At 43.9% G+C, this 21,660-nt stretch overlaps 1 protein-coding gene across 1 annotated transcript; it reads right to left on the reverse strand.

The window, feature by feature from the left end:
- Positions 1-20,927: 20,927 nt before the first annotated feature.
- LOC138878324 (uncharacterized) lies at positions 20,928-21,380 on the reverse strand. Its single transcript, XM_070157991.1, has one exon. It carries the CDS (start codon positions 21,378-21,380, stop codon positions 20,928-20,930), a length of 453 nt encoding a protein of 150 aa, XP_070014092.1.
- Between the last annotated feature and the right edge of the window lie 280 nt (positions 21,381-21,660).

A 21,660-nucleotide genomic window follows, 5' to 3' on the forward strand; every position in this document is an offset into this window, starting at 1 on the left:
TCAAAGATGTTGGCAATAGACCATCCCCCTTGGAGAGGAATCCCCGCTTTGATGACAACCACTTCTTGAGTGTCCCACAGTTCCCCTGACGAGACCTGGAAATATGAGAGGAAGTCGTTCAGGTCGCCGACTTCTCAAAAAAGCAAACCATGCTCGTGAAAGGCTTCAGGCCCTGACCCTTCAGGATCAATGGTAGCGGTCCCCCCGGCGGAAACTACATCGAATCCAGTTGCGTGATTTGAAGCCGCATTAACACCCTCTTCGAGGGTCTCCAGTTTGCGAGACCGACTGGAGTCAGCCGTTCTAGACTCGGTAGCCTCCGACCGAGACATCTGCGATGCTCTCGCATTCAACCCCGTCCTCTGCGCTGACGAACTTTTATTATCATCATCACCCTCTTCTTCGGTGTCAAGATTCGCCCCTGAAGTCAAAGTAGAAGTCTCGACAGCGGCTCGATGCTCGAGTGACCTAGATTTATTTGCCGCAAGAAGGACAACAGTTGCCTTGCTTTTACTCTTCTTGCTCGTGTCAGGCTCCAAAGCCCCTACTTCCCCACCAAGAGGTGGACTCATCAGCATATTCTGGCCAAGACCTGCACAAGTGCAGTAATCGCAGGATGTCACCACCAAGGGCGCGGGGGGAAACACAAACATAAGAAATAGGCGGTAAGGAAACTCTATCGTGATTCTTGGCCACCCATCGCCCCTTGTCCTGGTCGGTCCAAGACCGAACAAAATATGGGAACTTCTCGTCTAACCGCTTGATCTATCCCGACAAATCTGGAACCGCCTCGAGGTACCAATTAGCGGCTGCAGGAAGCACAACGAGATCGTTATTTAAAAAAAAAAGAATAGTTGAAAAGGGGTTAAAGGAAAAATTGCTTACGTTAGGTGTTCCACCTCTTCAGAAAGGGCATCCTTTGGGCCGGGATGATATCCTAGGCCTTTACCCGGATAAACCTGCTCATCCATCCTCGACCCTTTCCCTCGACGACGCTCGAGAAAAATGATATCTTGCATCGATGAGGGAGCCTGATTAAACCACGATAAAATCGAGGGGTGCACATCCTGATCAGAAATTAAGGGTAAAGATATCACCCTCAACCCGTCCGGTGAAATGGCGAAGCATCAACACTATCGTCAAAAAAGAAGGGTAGATATGACCAAACGTCACTTGGTATCGGTCACAAAAGTCAGGGATGACCTGGTTTATCTCTGGGGGGAGGACTCGGAAGAATTATCGAAACCCAGGGTGAATGGGTAGGCGTACACATAATGAAAGTCGGCCTTATGATCTGTTATATTATCATTGGGACCGGGAATCTCCACCCTTACTGCCTCGCTCCATCGGTAGTCCGTCCTCACTGTGCTAATATTGGTCACGACGCTAACATATTGGGACACAGGCTCACACCGGCCTGGTGTAGATGAATTAGCATCAATGTTAAAATCCTTTGACGTATCGAGATTAGGTGGGGTACACTGTTCCAAAGAAGGAATCGCTCTAGTTTCCTCCTTAGATGATCGCATTGATGATGCAGTGTCGTTCTGCCGAGGAACTGTTCTAGAAGTCCTAGCCATATCAATGGCAAAAATTTCTCTAAAAACTAGATGGAAGAATGGAAGAGGCAAAGGGTTCTAACTCGTGAATTTGGAAATGGGGTGAAAGTAAGAAGTATCAAACAGTCGATGCATTTATAGGAACCGTTTGGGCAGCAGAAAGGATGAGCCAATAGCAATTCGTGGGTTCCTCGATTATTGCATTTGACGGCGACCTTTGCATGGTTTTCTAGAATATTGCATTTAATTCTCTTATCGGTTGATGTCACGACAATCATGACCTCGAGACGACGGTTCAAAATTGTTTCCTATTACTTCATTCTAGGAAACGCGAAGACTATCTATATACGGTGAAACCGGAAGGTTCGATTTCTCGCCATTAAGGTGTATTTGGGGAGTCATATCGATATCTTGAGGATGCGGGATTGCGGCCAAGTTCTCCCCCTTGAAGTTCATTCACTTTCGACCCAGCAATGACCCCGAGGGTGGGGAATCCCCGAGGCGAGCAAATGGCATCAGTAGAGTCTGATATCATGTCTAACCATACCATCTCCGTGTCTTTACACTTAGTGCATTCTATAGTATGTGGTATTCCCCCTCCTATATAAAGGGGTCCTCACCACTTTGTAAAGGGCGGCTGTTGCTCCAACCATTCTACACAAGATCTATAATATCTCTCTCTCTTTTCTATCTAACTTATTCGCTCGAGGCTACTCATTCCATTTATTGCTTTCATACTTGTTCTTCATTTATTGCTTGATATTGGCCATAAAGAGCCTTCTTTAATTATATCTTAATTGTTATCCCCTTCTCGGTTACTCCTGATAGCTTGAGCTCGAGCCGGATATCGACCTCGAGGCCTTTTATCGATCAGTCCAAAGCCCGGGTAGCAAGCCCTCTCGGTTTGATTACTGCCCCGTTTTAACTTGTATTTCGTCATTAAACTTCATACGCCTAGCATCAACAGCTCTAACAACTAGCATAAAACTAGATCATGCATTTTTAGAGTTCCATTTACAAATTTAATTGTTATTACCATTTTCACGGTAAACACTACTACTACTAGTGGATCCCATATCTTGGGGAAATCAAAAAGATCGTTAAAGATCACTTTGCAAATAGTTGGAGAGCGGAAGAGTTGATGATGCCACTTTTCTAACAAAAAGTTTGCATGATTGGTCATCCTCCTTAGCTTTGTGAATAAAAGGTGGTGGTTGGCCAAAAACAATGATACCTACCGAACTATCCATATCTTGTTTTGCATTGCTAAATCTTAGAGCTGGTAGAACCATTTGCAAATGAAATGCTAAGCCAGAATGTTTGGATCAATTGCATTCTTTCTTTTAGCCTTTATTGGTTCATGAAGAACTTGCACAGGAATAGTTTTTACCTTGAAAATGGTAATTACAATTAGATTTGATTTTGTGGTCCTAAAAATACGTGATTTATTTTTATGCTAGCTGTTAGGCAATAGATGTTAAGTATGAGACTAGAAAATAAGATAAGAACTTGAAAGCAGTAGCTTCAAGAAAAACGAGTGTTTGAAAATCGGGGCCTCAAGCTAGATTATACAGGCCTCAAGGTTGAGTTAGATACTAAGCTGTGGATAGTCGGTGAAGGACTAATGGCTTTGAGAGCTTTAAGGAAGGCTCTTTGAGATCAATAATGAGCAATAAATGAAGAAAAATTAATGAAATAAAATAAATGTAAGTAATAGAATCAAGAGAGAATGTGTTTAAGTTAGAGAGCAGAGAATGTTCTTGCTCTTGTATTGAATTTTGTGTCTTGAGTCTGATATTATGTGTGTTAAAAAATGACAAGGGCCCCCTTTATATATGAGGGGAAATTCCAATATAGTACAAAGGCATTTATTGCAAGGATTTGAGGCTGATACAACCATTTAATGCCACTGTGCGGGCTTGAACTAGCCTAATAGACTAGGTCAGCTTTAATCATGTGCCTTGGGAACTTCCTGTTTGTCTATCATAGCCTTTGATTTGCATTGCCTCGAGGTCGATCATTGAGAACCCTCAGGGTCGAACCCCGAGTTGAGCCTCGAGCCTTCTAGGGATGGTCTTACAAAGTGCCATAACGATCATAAAATCGGACTCTTTGATTTTTACCGTATACAGATAGTCCCCGCGTTTCTTAGAATGAAAATGATAAGAAACGGTCTTGAATTCTTTCCTCTAAGATACTACCATCATGATGTCAGTCCAATAGAGCATTAAATTCCATGACTCAAAGGCTGCGCAGGAGTTGCTATCAACACAACTATCAAGAAGCCCACGAACCGCTATTGGTTTGGCCTTTCCGCTTCCGAACGCTGCCCATTTGGATTCTATAAATACCTCAACCATTTTGTTATTCACACTTTTACAACATCTTCTATTTTCTAGAGCCAAGTTCACTATCTTCTACATTCTTCTCCCTTCTCCGCTTACCTTCTTACTTTCTTTCTTGAAAACCTTTTTTATTGTCATGGATAGGACCTCTAGAATGTTACCTTAGAAAGAGGGCTCTGCTTCTTCGTCTCACCCATCTAGGGGTAAGACAAAAGTACCTCCAATTGTTGAGCAATGTACCCCTACCAAATTCGATACTGTATCCGATATATCCATCGAAAACCCACTTGCTACACCAGGATAATGTGAGCACGTGTCTCGATACATCAGCGTGGTGACCGATACGAATAAAGTGAAGAAAGACTACCGATGGGGGAAGTCAACGGTAGTAGAAATCTCCAATTCTGGGGAGAGCATAGTAGACCATAAAGCTAGCTTCCTCAATGTGTATACATACCCATTTACTTTAGGCCCCGCACATTCTTCGGATCCTTCTTCCCCGTTGATATATCCGGTGATTATTGATTTCTGCCATGAGTATCGAGTGACGCTCGGTCATATCTATCCTTCTTTCTGGAGGATCGTTCATATGCTCCGGTATTTTTCCAACCAGGTCGAGGGTATGACCTTCACCCTCAATCACTTGTTCAGATTATACAACCCTCGTCTCTTCAGGGGCTTGATCAAGCTTCATCCTCGATCCGCGAGGCTGTTCTTTTCGAGCATCAATAAGGACAAGGATCGGGGTGGATGAGCTAGTTTGTCCGAGTGAGAGTTTGGTCGAGCCCGAGCGGCCTAAGAAACTTGATTTGAACTTAGAGTGAAGATAGCCCTAAGGTGTTATAGATAGACACCAGATGAGGATACACCTAGACTCGGGTAGCCCCTGAGCTAAAGTAACCGAGAGAATGTTTAAATTGACCTGAAGGCGAAGATAGCCATGAGGCTACACCAATAACTCTCGAGCGAGAACTTGCTTGGGCTCAGGTAGGTTAAGGGCCAGGGAATCGGGTAAATGACCCGTACATATAATAGCAAAGACCCTCGAGATAGAGTACCATCTCGAGGCTTAGGTTTATATGGATTGCTCCTTAGAGCTCATAGTTATAGTAATGGAGATTCTCGAGATTAGGCACCATCTAAATGCTAGGTTGACCTGCCTTTTGGAGCCTGTTCTGTAATACTAAAGGTCTTCGAGATCGGGCACCGTCTCGAGGTTAAATTGGTGTCGACAACTACTTAGAGCTTATATTCACTTTGATAGAGATCCTCGAGGTCGGGCACCACCTCGAGGCTTATATTGATATTGATGGCTCCTTTGAGCCTATATTTATGGTACCAGAGATCATCGAGATTAGGCACCATCTCGAGGCTGGATCGATACGGAAACCTCTGACCCCTCAAACATTGTATGATAGCTTCACTTATATGGCACGGCCATGAAACTCTCGGCATGGTCCCATCGTTATACTTTTCCGAAAGTGATAATGACCTTGTCGGAATTAATTGGCCTTTAAAGTAGGCGGACAGTCGCCACTTACTATATATATGAGTTTATTTCCTCCCTTTTTGAAGATTCCACTATTTTGAGTCGTTATCCCTTTTCATAGAGTTCTTCTTCCTTGCACCAGCCTTTCCACCATTTTTATTCAAAGTTTTCACCTGAGTCTTCATTTTCCTTCTCTTGTTTTATCATAGCCATGGCTGCTACGCCCAAATCCGTTCACCAAGAAAAGGAGGGTTCCGCCTCTTCTTCCCACTCATTCGGTAGTACACCACCGATGTCTGGCGGTCCAATCTCAAGACGTTTTGTCTCGAGTAGGGACCTTTCGCTAGAGAGGCCTCCCAATGTCGAGGGCCATTGGGATCATGCATCAAGGTTCACTTCATCAATAGGTGAGGAACACCTCATGGCAGTGAGGAGACACTGTGGATTGGGAGAAAAGGTGGTACTGCAAGTGCCCTCCCCAGAAGAGAAGATTACAGCTCATACGGAGGGGTTTTTACACATATACACGTACCCCTTCACGTTGGGTCCTCTTGATAAAGTCGTGCTTCACTTCTGTTGAAGATATCGGGCTACCTTGGCACAGGTTCATCCATCGTTCTGGAGGACAGTGCTGATGATGAGGTTCTTTACGAAAAAAGTCGGGCTCGGGTTCACCCTTAGCCATCTCATCAGATTATACCAACCTTTTCATTGCCGAGGCCTGATAGCTTTATGATGCTGATCCTCCAGGTCCTTCATTGTCGATGATGAAGAAGACGGGGACCGAGGGTGGATGATTCGTCCGAGTAAGGACTATCGATGTTATCCCTATGTAGATCATGCCGTTTCCTGAGAAATGGAATGTCACACGGAAGTGGTACACTTGTGTTTTTATTGTTTTTTCACAAGGTGGAGATGAATTCTATAAAGACGCTTTGTTTTTCTTTTTGTAGCAACCCCGTGGATATCATACGAGGTCCACTACCTAACGGATTAGGCTTGGAAGCTAGCAGCCCGCTCGATCTATGACGAGCGTAAGTGGCGAGATCTATTCAAGGGTAGATGGGAGGAAAAACACCACGGTACGTGCTATGTGGTTTGCTTTCTTTGAAGGGTACTCTGTGTGTACTAACTCCGTCATTGCACCCATTGGAGAATTTCTTTAGGTGAGATCATGCTCCCTTGTAGAGGAGGAGGAATCGTCAGCTTCAGGACTAAGGAATAATAATAAACAGAAGGAAAACTCGTATGACGAAGGTGCTCATAGCGAGACAAGTCTTACTCGGAGGCCCAGAGAAGATGTCTCAGCTGAGCCTGCAACACCCGAGGCTTCCGACCTTTGAAAAAAGGTTCCTCCTTTGTCGTCGTCTTCTTTTCCCGTCGAAGGTACTTCAAGGGATAAGGATTCTCTACCGCTGTCTTCTCTTCCCGTCGAAGTTACTTCGAGGGGTGTTCGAGACTAGGGCCGCCTGACTCAAGCGAGGTCTTGAATGATCACATTTTTATTGGGAGCGGTTCTGCTGGGGCCGATGAGACCAGGCCGGTAGGTGTATGTTCGACCTTTGAGGAGGCTTGATAGCTCTGTTCCGTGGTGAGTTTCGGCTGATTGTATCAGTTTTTCAGTTTTGCACTTCCACTTTCTTATTGAGCTCCTTTTTCATAGGCCTTTGACAAGCTCAAGTCTGAGTTGCTCCGTCGTGAAGCCAGGTTGAGGAAAGCCTTGGATGGGGAGAAATCCCTCAGGCTTCTTTGTGATAAGAGGGGATATGAGTTGGTATACCTATGGTACGAGGCGAGTCGGAGCCTGAACTACGAAAGCCACCTTGAGAAACAGGTAACTATTGCTCCTAGGGAATGCATGCTTCTTCTTCTATCCTTCATGACTAATGTTTTGATATTTTAGTTGCAGAGCAAGATAGAGGATTTGGAACGCCATTGGGGCGAGGTTGGCCAGGCCAAGTGTGAGTGTAACGAGCTAAATGCTCAGATACATGCCCATATTATGCCCAAGAAGAATGCTTTGGCCAAGGTTTCTGCCTCGAGGTATAGCTCCGGAAAGCCCATAAAAATAGCTCGATTCAGATGAGCAGAATTGCAAGGCTCGAGTCCGAGATTTTAGAGATGAAGGCCAGGGTCGTAGACGCCCGGGCTGAGGTTGAAAATATTCGGGCTAAGGCTGACAAGAAAGTGGTCGTCTATATAAAAGACGCTGCTGATGCTCGAGCTAAGTTGAGGGGTGTTTCCGATGGAGAGAGCAGAAGCAACGAATATGCCCGCTGCAAATCTCGGAGGAAAACCTCGAAGAGATTCATGCTAGGGGCTTCGATCTCTCGGAAGAGATAGTGCAGGCCAAGGAGGATGAATACGATGCCAAGTTCCTTTTGTCCGATGCCGAGATAATGGAGAAGAGATGGATGGGGCTGCAGTCCCCGAGGGGAAAATAAACTAGGCATTTTCTTTTTGATTTTTCGTATAGTGTTCTTAGAGAACTTTATAAATGGAGCCTTTGTATTTTTTGTGTATACGTAAAAAAGGAAATCTTTTAGGTTTCATCTTTCATTCGAGGCAAAACCCTTAGGTTTGTATGTCGGCCCTGAGGCCTGTTGGGATGGCTCGTAGACTCTTATGCATTTTCCCTTAGGCGTTTTAATTAACTATTTTGAGCTCAGTCTCCGAGTCAGATTTCGACTCGAGCTCATCGACCCTTATGTTTTTAAATTTTAAGCTAGCTCTTAGGCTCTTACGCTGACCTCTTAATATAGACTGGCGACAGTGGCTCTTACGCATTGGGTTTGTACGACCTCTTAATATAGGCTGGCAACAGTGGCTCTTACATATTGGGTTGGTACGACCTCTGATGTATGTTGGAGATAGTGACTCTTACGCATTGGGTCAGTACAACCTCTAGTGAAGTCTTTTTTTTCCCATGCTAAAGTCTTTTTGAATTTTTTGTGTTCGCCCGACTCTTCGATAGTTCGATAAGAACATCGATTGTGAGCTGTTATATAGCGATAAATGAGCACCTCGGGAGGTTTTGCTCGATGGCTGAATTGTTTCGAAGCCTATTGTTTGGAGCTGATATGATCGATGCTCTTTTTCTTATGCCAATGGTAGCTTGCTTAACCCGTTCTTTTTGAAGTTTTTTCGAAGTAATTGAAGGCCTATCATTTTAAAGCGACGGCCGCGCATCCTCAAGTCGCGTTAGTTTGGCTGGTACAACCTTGTGACCGTAGTCAATGTATTTGGCCGGAGCCTTTTAGTCCCCGAGTGAAGTAGATTTGACGTCTATATCGAGGGTATGCCTTTTAGGGGTCTTACAAGTTTGAATATATATCCTTAACTTTAAGATCGGGATGATGCTTTTTGCAAGGTCTTATAAATTTTATCATGCCTTACTTGAGGTCTTAGAGATTTGATTACTTGGTACAAGTATAATTCATGCCTTGCTTGAGGTCTTACAGATTTGGTGTTGCCTTATGAAGGTCTTATTAGCTCGAGGTTGCCCGCATGGGGTCTTATAGCCTCGAGTTTTTTGAAAAAATCGATGGGGGTGGTAGTTGACGACAGTCCCGATCATCGAAAGTTTCTTGGCTCTGGAGACGTTCCTTGTAAACTTGGTATTGCCTTATTGAAGGCTTACGAGTTCGAAGTTTCCGCCCCGGAGGTCATGTGTCCTCGAGTGTTCGGGAATTTTCTGGCTCTAGAACCGTTTCTTGTAAAAGTAGCGTACTTCTTAGAAGCGTAAAGCGTTTTGATGGAGGGGAAACATTCTTCGATTACTTGGTACAAGTATATATATTTTCACCGTCAAGGGCTCAATTATTCTATGTGGACACGGTTCATTCGACCATTTGACCCGATACATCATTTTCCTATTGAGAGCCTTTTTGGCTCATCTTGATTTCTTCGAGGCGGCGGCCTCTCGCGGGGATGCCCCCTGGTGTTCGAGGTTCATTGAAGAGAAGCCTTCAACACTTGTGGAGTTCTCCTTAGGTAGCATATAGATGTTTCCTCGTTTAAAACCTTCTCAGTAAAACTCTTCTTAGGATAAAACCCGATCGAAGGAAAAAAGTGCAACGTATGCTTTGAAACCTTAAGGTTTTCGAGCTTGACAGCGCTTCGACTGTTCTGATCAGACATCTGCACAAAAGTTAGTGTAAGTTGTAAATAAAAAGGGAGATGGTTATACCTTCGCGGTGATGGCTCTTTGAGACTCGATATGCTTCAAACGTTTGCTCTAGGCACACGACACGGTCCTTTACTTGTTTTATTCTCGTGTAGCTAAGAATGTGTCTCCTCATTGCTACTTCACTGTTTGCTTATCCTTTGGCTCCTTTCGATGTTGGATGCGTTGATGTTGGTGCCGCATCGTGCACCGTGAACATTTCCCTCGCTGCATGTTGCTCCCCATACACAGTTTTTATTCCATCCTTCGTCGGGAACTTCATCATTTTATGAAGGGTTGATGGTACTGCTCTCATGCAGTGTATCCATGGCCTTCCGAGCAAGGCGTTGTACCTCGTGTCTCCTTCGATAAAATGGAATTTGACATATTGGATCATGCTGTCTAGGTTAATCGGGAGGGTGATTTCCCCTTTTATTGTTTTGCTCGCCATGTTGAATTCGTTGAGGACTCGAGGGTCGGGCATGATCTGGTCAAGCAGTCCCAGTTGTTCCACCACCCTCGACCTGATAATGTTGGCAAAGCTACCTGGATCCACAAGCACATGCTTAATTTGAAATGTATTCCCAAGAAAAGAAATTACCAAGGTATCGTTATGAGGTAGAGATAGGGTCTCGATGTCCTCGTTTCTGAATATGAGAGCCTCTTCGGGTATGTAACCCCGAACTTGCTTCTCCTTGGTAATGGATATTTTTGTTCTTTCGACAGTGGGTTCCTCCGATATATCGATTCCTCCAACGATCATGTGGATAACATGTTGCAGCTCATCTGCTTCATTCTTCCTATTCGCATCTCTTTCCCGGAACTGATTTTTGGCTTGGTCTCTAAGGAACTCCTGTAGATGCCCTTTGCTAAGTAGTCGGGCTACTTCTTCTCGGAGTTGTCTGCAATCTTTGGCCTTATGACCATGTGTGCCGTGAAATTCGCACAGTAAGTTGGGGTTCCTCTCTGACGGATTTGATAATGCAGGTCTTGGCTACCTGGTGTCTCTGATTTTACTGATGGCAAATACGATATCTGGAACGTTAATGTTGAAGTTGTATTCCGATAGGCGGGGTGCCTCCATCGGTCCTGTGTGTCTGTCGAATCCAGCTCTACTCATGAGTCCCCAAGGATTCTGTCCTTTGATCATTTTGGGTATATTACGCCTTGGAGAGTTTCTCGTATCTTCGGTGTATAGTTGGTACCTTTCCTTGTTTGGATTTGGCTCCTTTTTCCAAGAGTCTGCTTGGATTTACCGAGCCCGAGGGGACTCCCAGTTGGTCATCCTCGACCCTAATCTTTGACTGATATCGGTTGTGGACATCCGACCAAGTCACGGCTAGGTATTCAACCAAATTCTGCTTCAGCTGCTTTGAAGCCACCGAGCTACGTTCGTCTAAGCCTTGGGTGAAGGACTGTACTGCCCATTCATCGAAGACAGTGGTAATTCCATTGGCTCCATTTGAATGCGAGATACGAACTCCCGCAATATCTCATTTTCTCTTCGTTTGATTTTGAAGATGTCGGATCTCCTTTTAGCCACTTTGATGGCACCGGCATGTGCCTTTATGAAAGAATCTACGAGCATGGCAAATGAGTCTATTGAATTTGGAGCTAGGTTGTGATACAACATCATGGCCCCTTTCGAGAATGTTGGTCCGAACTTTTTTAGCAGGACGAATTCGATCTCATCGTCCCTCGGGTCATTGAGAAGTGACGTGCTCGTTGGGGTCCGAGGTTCCGTTGTACTTTGGAAGGTCGGGCATTCTGAATTTCTTCGGGATGGGCTGTGGAGTGACATTTGACGGGAATGGCTTTTGTACGAAATTCTTTGAATCAACACCCTTCAGGATCGGGGGTGTGCTCGGGATATGGTCGACCCTTGAATTTTAGGTCTCCACCTTTTTGTCGTTAGCTTCTATCATTTTTTCGCCCGATTCAATCCTCTTTGTGAGGTCCTTGAGCATCTTCATAATAGTGGGGTTGACTGCTGACCCGTTGTTACTCAATCTTTCTGGTACCTGTTCAACTCGAGGAGCCGTTTCTGGTGCTGCTGTGCTTGGAGTTTTTCGGTGGTTTTGCAGTTGAGCAATCGCCAGCTGTTGTTCATGTAACATCTCAAAAATAACGTGAAGGCTAACCTCTTGCTCCCCTCACGCTGGGATTTCCTAAGTTTCTTGTTGGTTTTCTTCTCGTATACTCCTGTTGGTGTGGGAGCTTATGTCGACGCATTAGGCGTTGCGTGAGACCACGTCCACGAGAATTGATTCCGGTGCATCATCAGGTTTTTGTGGTGGTACACCAATACCTGGAACAGCTACACCATTCTCTCCATGGTCCTCAAGACCGTTGTTTTCATATGCATTTACCAAGTTAGACATTTTGACCTGAAATCAAAGATTCTTGGACAAGAAAAAGCGTGAAAGATAGTTTGTGTTATGTAGTAAACTAGCAAGAAAACAACCACTATTATTTTTAGCCCCACGGTGGGCGCCAAACTGTTTACCTTGAAAATGGTAATTACAATTAGATTTGATTTTGTGGTTCTAGAAATACGTGATTTATTTTTATTCCAGTTGTTAGGCAATAGATGTTATGTATGAGACTAGAAAATAAGATAAGAACTTGAAAGCAGTAGGTTCAAGCAAACCGAGTGTTTGAAAATCGGGGCCTCGAGCTAGATTATACGGGCCTCGAGGTTGAGCTTGATACTAAGCTGTGGATAGCCGGTGAATGACCCACGGCTTTGAGAGCTTTGATGAAGGCTCTTTGACATCAATAATGAGCAATAAATGAAGAACAATTAATGAAATACAATAAATGTAACAAATAAATGTTAGTAATAAAATCAAGAGAGAATGTGTTTAAGTTAGAGAGTAGAGAATGTTCTTGTTCTTGTTTTGAATGTTATGTCTTGAGTTTGATATTATGTGTATTACAAAATGACAAGGATCCACCTTTATATATGAGGGAGAATCCCAACATAGTACAAATGCATTTATTACAAGGATTTGAGGTTGGTACAACCATTTAAAATCACGTTACCGGTTTGAACTAGCCTAATAGACTAGGTCAGCTTTAATCATGTGCCTTGGGAACTTCCCGTTTGTCCATCATAGCCTTTGATTTGGACTGCCTCAAGATCGATTATTGAGAACCCTCAAGGTCGAACCCCGAGTTGAGCCTCGAGCCTTCTGGGGGCGGTCTTACGAAGTGCCATAACGATCATAAAATCCGACACTCTGATTTTCACCGTATATAAATAGGAAAATAAAATAATCCGAAGCTATGAATCATCTATCGAGACATCTAAAAGTTGTCAAATATTCAACTATACATAATTGAATGTTATGTTGTCCAGAATCAACCTATACAAAATTGAGAATCATCCTCTGTAACTCTTTCTTCTACTATCATTCTTGTCCAGAATTCTCTTCTACACAGAGAAAAGTAACAAGCTCCCAAGGGGACCCTGCCCAAACTGGAAAATCGAAGAATGACTGCTTCAGCCCTTCTTCTTCTAAACTACAATATACCTCAGCAACATTACAGAGATTGGATACCTTCCCGAATCACCGCTTCCTGAGCTTTCAGCCCGAAAGAAGTGTTAGTAATTTAGTTAGATAGCTCATAAAATATGTTACTTCCTATCTTAAAAATAATGAAGCTGTTGCTATTCAGAAAGTCATACATTTTTCCTCTGATTACTACAATTCTTTTCAAAATGTCCTTATCATATTTCTTACTATAGAAAATAGTAATTTGTCTAACTTTACTTCCAAAAAGGAAAAAATTAAGAAATCAAGGCCAAAATCATAAGCGGCGCCCTAAACTTGCCTGCATTTTCCACTTTGACACTGGAACATAAACTTGTTCCTATTAAATACTCGAACTACTTATAAAGTGTACTAATTAGCCACTTTTAACTGACATTGGCATGGTGTATGTAATACAACTACAAGAGGCGGTGGAAGACATTTATTTATATAAGAAAATCTCCTCTTCTTCATTTCTTCTTCCTACCAACATCCACCACTGTATTGCCGCCACCACCACTGCTACCTTCGCCTCGAAACGCAAATTAAGAAAAGTTGACCAGCAAAGAAAAAGATTCCATTTCATGTGGCTAAAAATTCCACGTCTTCTCAATCTTCCACGAAACCACCAAAAGAAACACCGCTCAGTTTTCGAATCACCATAATCGCATACACTACATTAACAAAGGAAAAATCGAATAAGTTGACTAGCAAAGATTAAAGCAAATTCTATCCAACTTCTCATTACAAAGTACTACGTGAGGGACCTTGGTTTATTGGAGGCCATTCCCTAACTATCAGAAAATGGGAACTGAGATTTGCAGCATGCGAAGCCACCAGGCCAACACATGCACTGCAAGGACGAAGAAGAGTGTTTGATGCAAAGCAATCTCACACACCTATGAGCTCTGAAGAGAAAACCCAGAACACACTCAAACAGATAAAACTCCATTGGGAATAGCAACAGTGAGTAAGAACAAATCACAAGATAAATCATAAAAATTTAAACCATGTCCTGCATTTAACGCACTGCAAGAACCCTTGTTCAAGACAAGAATACAAAATGTCAAGAACATACATCTACTACCATTGACAGACAATATTTGCCAAGCCTTTACATATACCATAAATAAATGATCAAGAAATCTCCAGTAATCCCATTCAAAATACTGACCAAACATAAAAGAAAATACCCCATATCTCCAACACTAGGAAATGCCAAGAACATCAAAACTGAACTATCAAAGAAGAATGAGCCAAAGAAAGGTAACACCCAGCAGCTCCTATGCACAAAGAAACCACTACAACAGGCACATCTATCGTCAGACTTCAGAGTTCTCGAAACAGCACCACCTCAGTGCACGTAAGAGCTAGGAATGAGGGATTATGCACTGAGCCTTAATGTTCTGATGGAGGATCAGCTAATCACTATCCGCATAGAAGACACAATACCACAATCTGATGCAAGTTTCCTAGATCACCCCGTATCAAGTAAGGAACCTGATGCCATGCATGCCCATGGAACCACGACCTTGGCTGAGTCCTCTGACATGGTGGACTTAAACGAACCGAACTCCCAATTATGCAACACAACAACCACGGGAGGAAGTCCCATTTCGGAGATATCAACAACAACTCCATTCTCAACCAAGAATACACGAGCAAAGGAAAAATTTACCAGAAGGATCAGAAACTCGATGGGAGAACAACCCTCCATCAATCAACGCACCGGTAATATACCGCAGCACAGGAGAAAGTATCCTCAGCACCAGCGCAGCCCTTAGAGGATCAGGAAGGATTGTCAAGTTTAACCGAAAGACGATAGAGTTCTTAAACATGAGAGAACCAAGAACACTCATCCTCAAAGAAACATATAAAAATATGTTCTCTATTACTGTTGACTCTCTACAAGTGTTCACTACATATAAGGACTTGCATCAACTCTCTGCCACGCAAATATGTGATGGGTTGATCCCATCATTGTTCACTCAGCAGGAGAGTCCGAATCAAGAAAATCACACGCACCCTTCGACTTCCAGCCTCAATTCACCCCTTAGTCTACAGGATACAGATCCACCTCGAAGAGAATTATGAATATGGTGATATGGAATTGTCAGGGTGCTAGTCAGCCCGATGCTCGAAGGAGTTAATGATCTACAGTGGACTGGAACAAGCCAGCTCTAATCGCTCTCGTGGAAACCAAAGTAGAATACCGTCATGAGTTAATGCACCATTTCAATTTCTCTAACATGAATGAGGTTGGTGCATCTGGAAGAACAGGAGGACTAGCTATTTTCTGGACTGAAGATATAACTGTTGAACAGATTGTTGCGATGGGATCAACAGTTCCATGCTCTTATCAAGAAGCAAGTTAATTCTCAAACTTGGTTATTATAGTATATGCTAGAAATTATTACAGCGATAGGCAAATATTATGGCAAAATTTAGAGATTATTGCTCAACACTATAGTGGTCCTTGGCTTCTAGGAGGTGATTTTAGTGAAATACATAAAAGTTCTAAGAAAATTTGGTGGTAACTCGGATCTAGGAGCAGAACAAATAGTTTCTTAAGATGACTTGATAATTGTGGTTGTTTGACTCAAAAGATATTGAAACCTTTTTGATAAATCAATCAAAGAAAGTGAAGGAGTAAATCTTAGTTAAATATAATAATCACTAGAGTAAAAGATATACAAGGTGACTATAAAGGGTAATACTTCTTGACCTTATCAAGATGAATGATCAAAGAATATTGATATCAATTGTTTATGTGAACAAGTATTACAATGAGTGTTCTTAGTTAGAAGAATGTCATCGAGCCCCCTACAAGGTTGTTTTTACGCTATATATATAAGGGACAAACCCCTTCTATGCTCTAAGACAAATCATAGAGAATATTCGAAAGAATATTCCTAATGCTCTCTAATGGACCTACACTACTGCAAAAGTCATACCGCCTCTTGGTCGCTCGTCTATCGTCTCTTGCAGGATGTCGAGCTACGAGGATCTCATCGCTTGTCGTACTCATCAACGGTTGTGGTCATCCAAATTTGGACCCATACAGTTAGTCCCTCCGCTGGTCGAGGTTGCAACTTGGTACGTCCTCGATGAGCGGACACCACTCGCTCTTATAGAGAAATTTGGTCTTACGAGGCGTTACGACTTGGCCAATAATGAGTGGTCAGCGTGCTCAGCAAGACACCGGATAGTGTATTTTACCAGGAAATGACATCATCTCCATGTGCGTCATCATTATGCGTGTTTTCGAGATAGGGGTTAATGGCTTGTCGCTTCGATTTCGATTCCACTCTGCAACATTCCACTTTGATTCTGGTGCCACCCAATCCTATAAATAGGTGGAGGGTTTATTTTTTTAAGAACTCTTGGCCATTTCATTTCCGGTTAGCCTTTCTCATCCCTCCCGAGTTCGTTCTAACAACCTTCTGCTTCTTCTCTCATTCTTCGTTCACAACCTTCTCTGCTGTTCTAACACCTTTTTCATCAAAAGAAATGCCAAGAACACATCGATCTCGTGAGGGGGTTTCTGAGGCCGCCCCGTTGATTGTGGCACCCCCCTCCAGTGATGAGGATTTGATGGTGGAAGAGGGGGATAGTTTTCCCACGGTGGAGGAGTTGCTGCCGAGACACCCCATGTCTCGAAGCAACTTCCTCAAGGATCCTACTCCTATTCCTAAACACGTGCTCTCTGAAACGGAACAAGTTCATATTGATACTCTCCGTACAAAGTATGACATCCCCGCTCATGTTGATATGGTTCCAGCGGAAAGGGATTTCGTGGAAGTCCATAGACCTGGGTACTGTGCTTTTTACGAGTACCCTTTCGTAATTGGTCATTATTTCCCCCTCCTTCCATTAGCGGAAGAGTTCTGTAGATTCTACCAAGTTTTCCCGGCGCAACTATCACCATACAAGCTTAAGATACTCCTGTTGTTGACAAACTATGCGGAGTTGGCGGGATACAAGGTTTCTATCCACCACCTCTTGCACTTGTTCTCACTCAGCTTCCACAGGGGCACTATGGTTCATTTGAGGCACTGTGGAACAAAAGGGCTGGTGGTTGGGACCGACGACCGAGCAAGTCACAAGTTTTGGCATAAGTACTTCTTTGTCAAAACTAAACACATTGTCTCTGACCCCACCAGGTTCCCGGAGCAGTGGAACGAGATTCGTATGTGTCGCCACTTATTTTACTCTTTCTTTTCCTCTTCATTTATTATAGGATTTGTTTGCTTCTCGTTTGCAGCTATGGGACGTCCACCCCGCCCTATTGTGGGTATAAGGGATTGGGTAGCCTGTTTGTTGCCCCATGCAATGGAGACCTAAGATTGGCCCGCCTTCGTAAAACGTTACGGCCCGAGAGTTTCATCTGGTAAATGTTTTCCCTTATATCACTTCGTCGGTTATACACCATTGTCTATTGATACGTCTCTTCATGACGACAGGTCGAGGAGATTCTAGGCGGAGGGCACCAGTCCCTGCATTCCGACAGGCTGTCGCTGCTGTAAGAATGCAGTTTACATTGAATGAGTCTATTCGAGAGGTCTATCCTCAACTGATTCAAATAGAAGGTCCCTCTCGGGATATGGTTGTGAGGGAGGAGGCTTCTTCCGTACCGACCCCTCACCTCTTAGACGAATCCTCTAATGGGGATGAGTCGTTACTGAGAAAAAGGAGGAGAGTGGAGCTTGGGATGGATGTGGTTGTGGACGCCGGTAGAAGTAGGGCGTCACAGACGGCACCTATGCCCATATTTATGGCCGATGCCATCTTAGCTGAAAGGTCTCCCCAAATGGAAGGGATTTACCCAGGAGCCGGCTCCGTGCGCTTCGCTGAGGGTGGTGCGTCATCCAACGTTGGAGGAGGCCTGAGTGTTGAAGGTGAAGGATCGGGTTCAGATGTCGACCTAGAGGACATTGTGAGTTTGTAGGGCACCATACTCACATGGAGGTCAAAGTTGAAGGGTCTAATCATCATATAGTTGTCTCGGGGGACTACAACTTATTATCAAACTACGATCAAGTGGCGTCTGCTTTAGCCCCTCTTGTGTTGCCTCTAAGAGCAAGGTGCTTAGAGTGATGAGGGACATGGAGTTTTCTCAAAATGTTTTCGGCATGGCCTTGCGGGTAGGTGTCTTTCTTTTCCCTTTCGTCATTGGGCTTGCGTTGTTATTGTCGACTTGTCTTTTTGTCTTAACTTCTTTCTTTTTGTGCTAGACCCTTATCATGGTGACCGAGCGCGAGCGCCGAGGAAGAAAGAGGATGTCCATCTACACGAAGTTGTCTTCTAAATATCAACAGTATCGCACTAAGCATCGTGCAATGGCCGACATTTATATTCAAGACCCTTATTTTCAATTGTTCCGCGAGGGACTTAAATAGAGGGATGACCTATTGGCATGCAAGGTCGAGGAGCTGAGGGAGCGAGATGAGGAGCTTATGAAGGTTATCGCCCGCAACAGTGAACTTGAGGCCTCCCTTAAGGTGAAGGAGGATGGGCTTGAGTTAAGTAGGGGCGTGATGGCCGAGAATGCCGACTTGCTAGCAAAGGTGGCCAGTTTGACCACTTAATTAGGTACAAAGGTGGTGGAGATTGAGGGGCTTAAGAGCGAGCTGAGTGTCAGTGCCGATAAGCTGGCGACTGCTATTTCTGAAACGGCTGCCTTAGAGAATGCCCTCCATGTGTGTAGGTCAGAGCTGACCGAGGAGAAGGAGGCATCCAAGCTTAAGGTAGCGGGGCTTGAGGGGCGTGTTAAGGAGTTGGAGGCGGAGCTATCTGTGTTGACTGGGCAAGTGGCCTCACTGAGAACGGAGGATGTGAGTCGACGCTCACAACCTTCTACGTCTCGTGCCTCGGCTGATCCAGTCATGCCTCATCGCTTATATGAGTTGTGGGTTCATACTAAGGCCCGACTTGGCGTGTAAAAGGCTCTTCATGCTGAAGGGAGGGCATCTAAAGTAGAACTTCAGGGCGTGCGTGCCGAAGCTCGTGCTGCTCGTGAGGCATGCAGATACGACCCTCTTACACCCAATGGGGATGACATCAACTCTAATGATGTGAACCGTCTTGCTTCTGACTCTTAGTATGAAGATGTGTATCCAATCGGGGATGATGTGTAACTTTTTGTTTGTACTTACTTTTTGCTTTGAGATTTTTTTAAGGGCATGCTTGAGCCCGTTGTAAAGATAGGTGTAAGTAATATTTTGTTGTAATGTAGAATTTGTTTTGTCGATTTGGTGATGATCTTTGTAATATCTACGGTATCCAGGGTACTTGTCGAACTATTAAGCCAATTTTTCTTTGGGTGAGGTCGATCCCTTTTTCTTTTGGCAATGGCTTTAGCCTTTGGGATTCTACTTTCGAACTGTCGTCGAAGTAGGATCCCGTCGTAGTTTAGGTGAAGTCAAATTTATATTTTCGTCGATGGCCTTGTTCTATTGGGATGTTACTTTCGACCTGTCGTCGAAGTAGGATCCCGTCGTAGTTCGAATGAGGTCAAACTCATATTTTCGTCGATGGCCTTGGCCATTGGGATGTTACCTTCGAACTGGCATCGAAGTAGGATCCCATCAAAGTTTGAATGAGGTCGAACATATATTTTCGTCGATGGACTTGGCCATTGGGATGTAGGATCCTGTCATAGTTCGAATGAGGTTGAACTCATATTTTTGTTGATGGCCTTGGCCATTGGGATGTTACCTTCGAACTGTCGTCGATGTAAGATTCCGCCGTAGTTTGAATTAGGTTGAACTCACATTTTCGTCGATGGCCTTGGCCATTGGGATGTTACTTTTGAACTAGCATCGAAGTAGGATCCCATCGTAGTTCGAATGAGGTCGAACTTATATTTTCGTCAATGGCCTTGGCCATTGGGATGTTACCTTCGAACCATTGTCGAAGTTGGATCCCATCGTAGTTTGAATGATGTCGAACTCATATTTTCTTCAATGGCCTTGGCCATTGGAATGTTACCTTCGAACTATCATCGATGTAGGATTCCATCGTAGTTCGAATGAGGTCGAACTCATATTTTCGTCGATGGCCTTGGCCATTGGGATGTTGCCTTCAAACTGTCATCGAAGTAGGATCCCGTCATAGTTCGAATGAGGTTGAACTCATATTTTTGTCGATGTCCTTGGCTATTAGTATATTACTTTCGAACTGGCGTCGAAGTAGGATCCCGTCATAGTTTGAATGAGGTCGAACTCATATTTTCGTTGATGGCCTTGGCCATTGTGATGCTACTTTCAAACTGGCATCGAAGTAGGATCCCATCGTAGTTCAAATAAGGTCGAACTCATATTTTTGTCGATAGCCTTGGCCATTTGGATGTTACTTTCGAACTGCATCGGAGTACATTCCCGTCGTAGTTCGAATGAGGTCGAAATCATATTTTCATCGATTTCCTTGGCCATTGGGATTTTCGTTCATACGTTGGAGGTTTGATTATATTCCTATAGGAAATGCGTGTCGACTTTGTACATACAATAGAGATTTGATTATATTCTTATATGAAACACATGTCGACTTTGTACATACAATGGAGATTTGATTATCTATATCCAGTCCCTTCATTACTTGGCCTAGAGATCATGTCGACGGCCGGGGTAATGAACAATACATCGGACCTTGAGATGTCCCCCTTGCCACCTCATTCAAAACCTCACTGAGAAAATCCGATTGGGAAAAAAACTGGATGAGGGAAAAAGAGTACGACCTAGGTGGCGCCTTCTTTCAGAAGTGGAAGTATTTGAGATGGGCGACATTTCAATTGTTTTGGAATAGTTTTCCTTCTATTGTTTCTAAATGGAATGCTCATTTGTTTGCTGTCGCCGTGATTTTATATGGTTCGTCCCAGTTTGTTCCCAGTTTTCCCTCATTAGGGTCTTTCGCTACTTGTGTTTTAGCTTTGAGGATGTAGTCCCCGACCTTGAGCGGTCGTACTTCGGCCTTCTTGTTATAGTACCTTTCTACTTGTTGCTTTTGGGATACCATTCTTACGTGTGCCATATCTCTTCGCTCTTTTACTTCATCCAGATCTTGTAGTCTACTTTCATCATTTCTTGGTCCACTTTTGTTGGAGTATCTCAAGCTAGGTTCTCCGACTTCGACGGGTTTAACCGCGCCAGTCCCGTGGACTAGTGAATATGGCGTCTCGCCTGTGCTAGTTTTTGGCATAGTGCAGTATGCCCATAGTACTTCTGGCAGCAGTTCAGGCCATAACCCTTTAGCATCCTCGAGCTTCTTTTTCAATATGTTCAGTATCATTTTATTGGAGGATTCGGCTTGACCGTTGCCGACGGGGTGGTATGCTATGGAGAGTATTCGCTTGATGCGTCCTCGGTCGTTTTCTTTCCGATGAACTGAGATCCGTTGTCACAGCTGATTTCTTTGGGAATGCCGAAGCGGCATATTATATTTTTCCATATGAACGTGACAACTTCTTGCTCACGTATTTGAGTGCATGCACCTGCTTCTACCCATTTAGAAAAATAGTCAGTTAAAACCAAAAGGAAGCGTACCTTACCTCATCCTGCCGGGAGGGGTC

The sequence above is a fragment of the Nicotiana sylvestris genome, chromosome 9 (assembly GCF_000393655.2).
Source record: "Nicotiana sylvestris chromosome 9, ASM39365v2, whole genome shotgun sequence".
NCBI classification, from domain to species: Eukaryota; Viridiplantae; Streptophyta; class Magnoliopsida; order Solanales; family Solanaceae; genus Nicotiana; species Nicotiana sylvestris.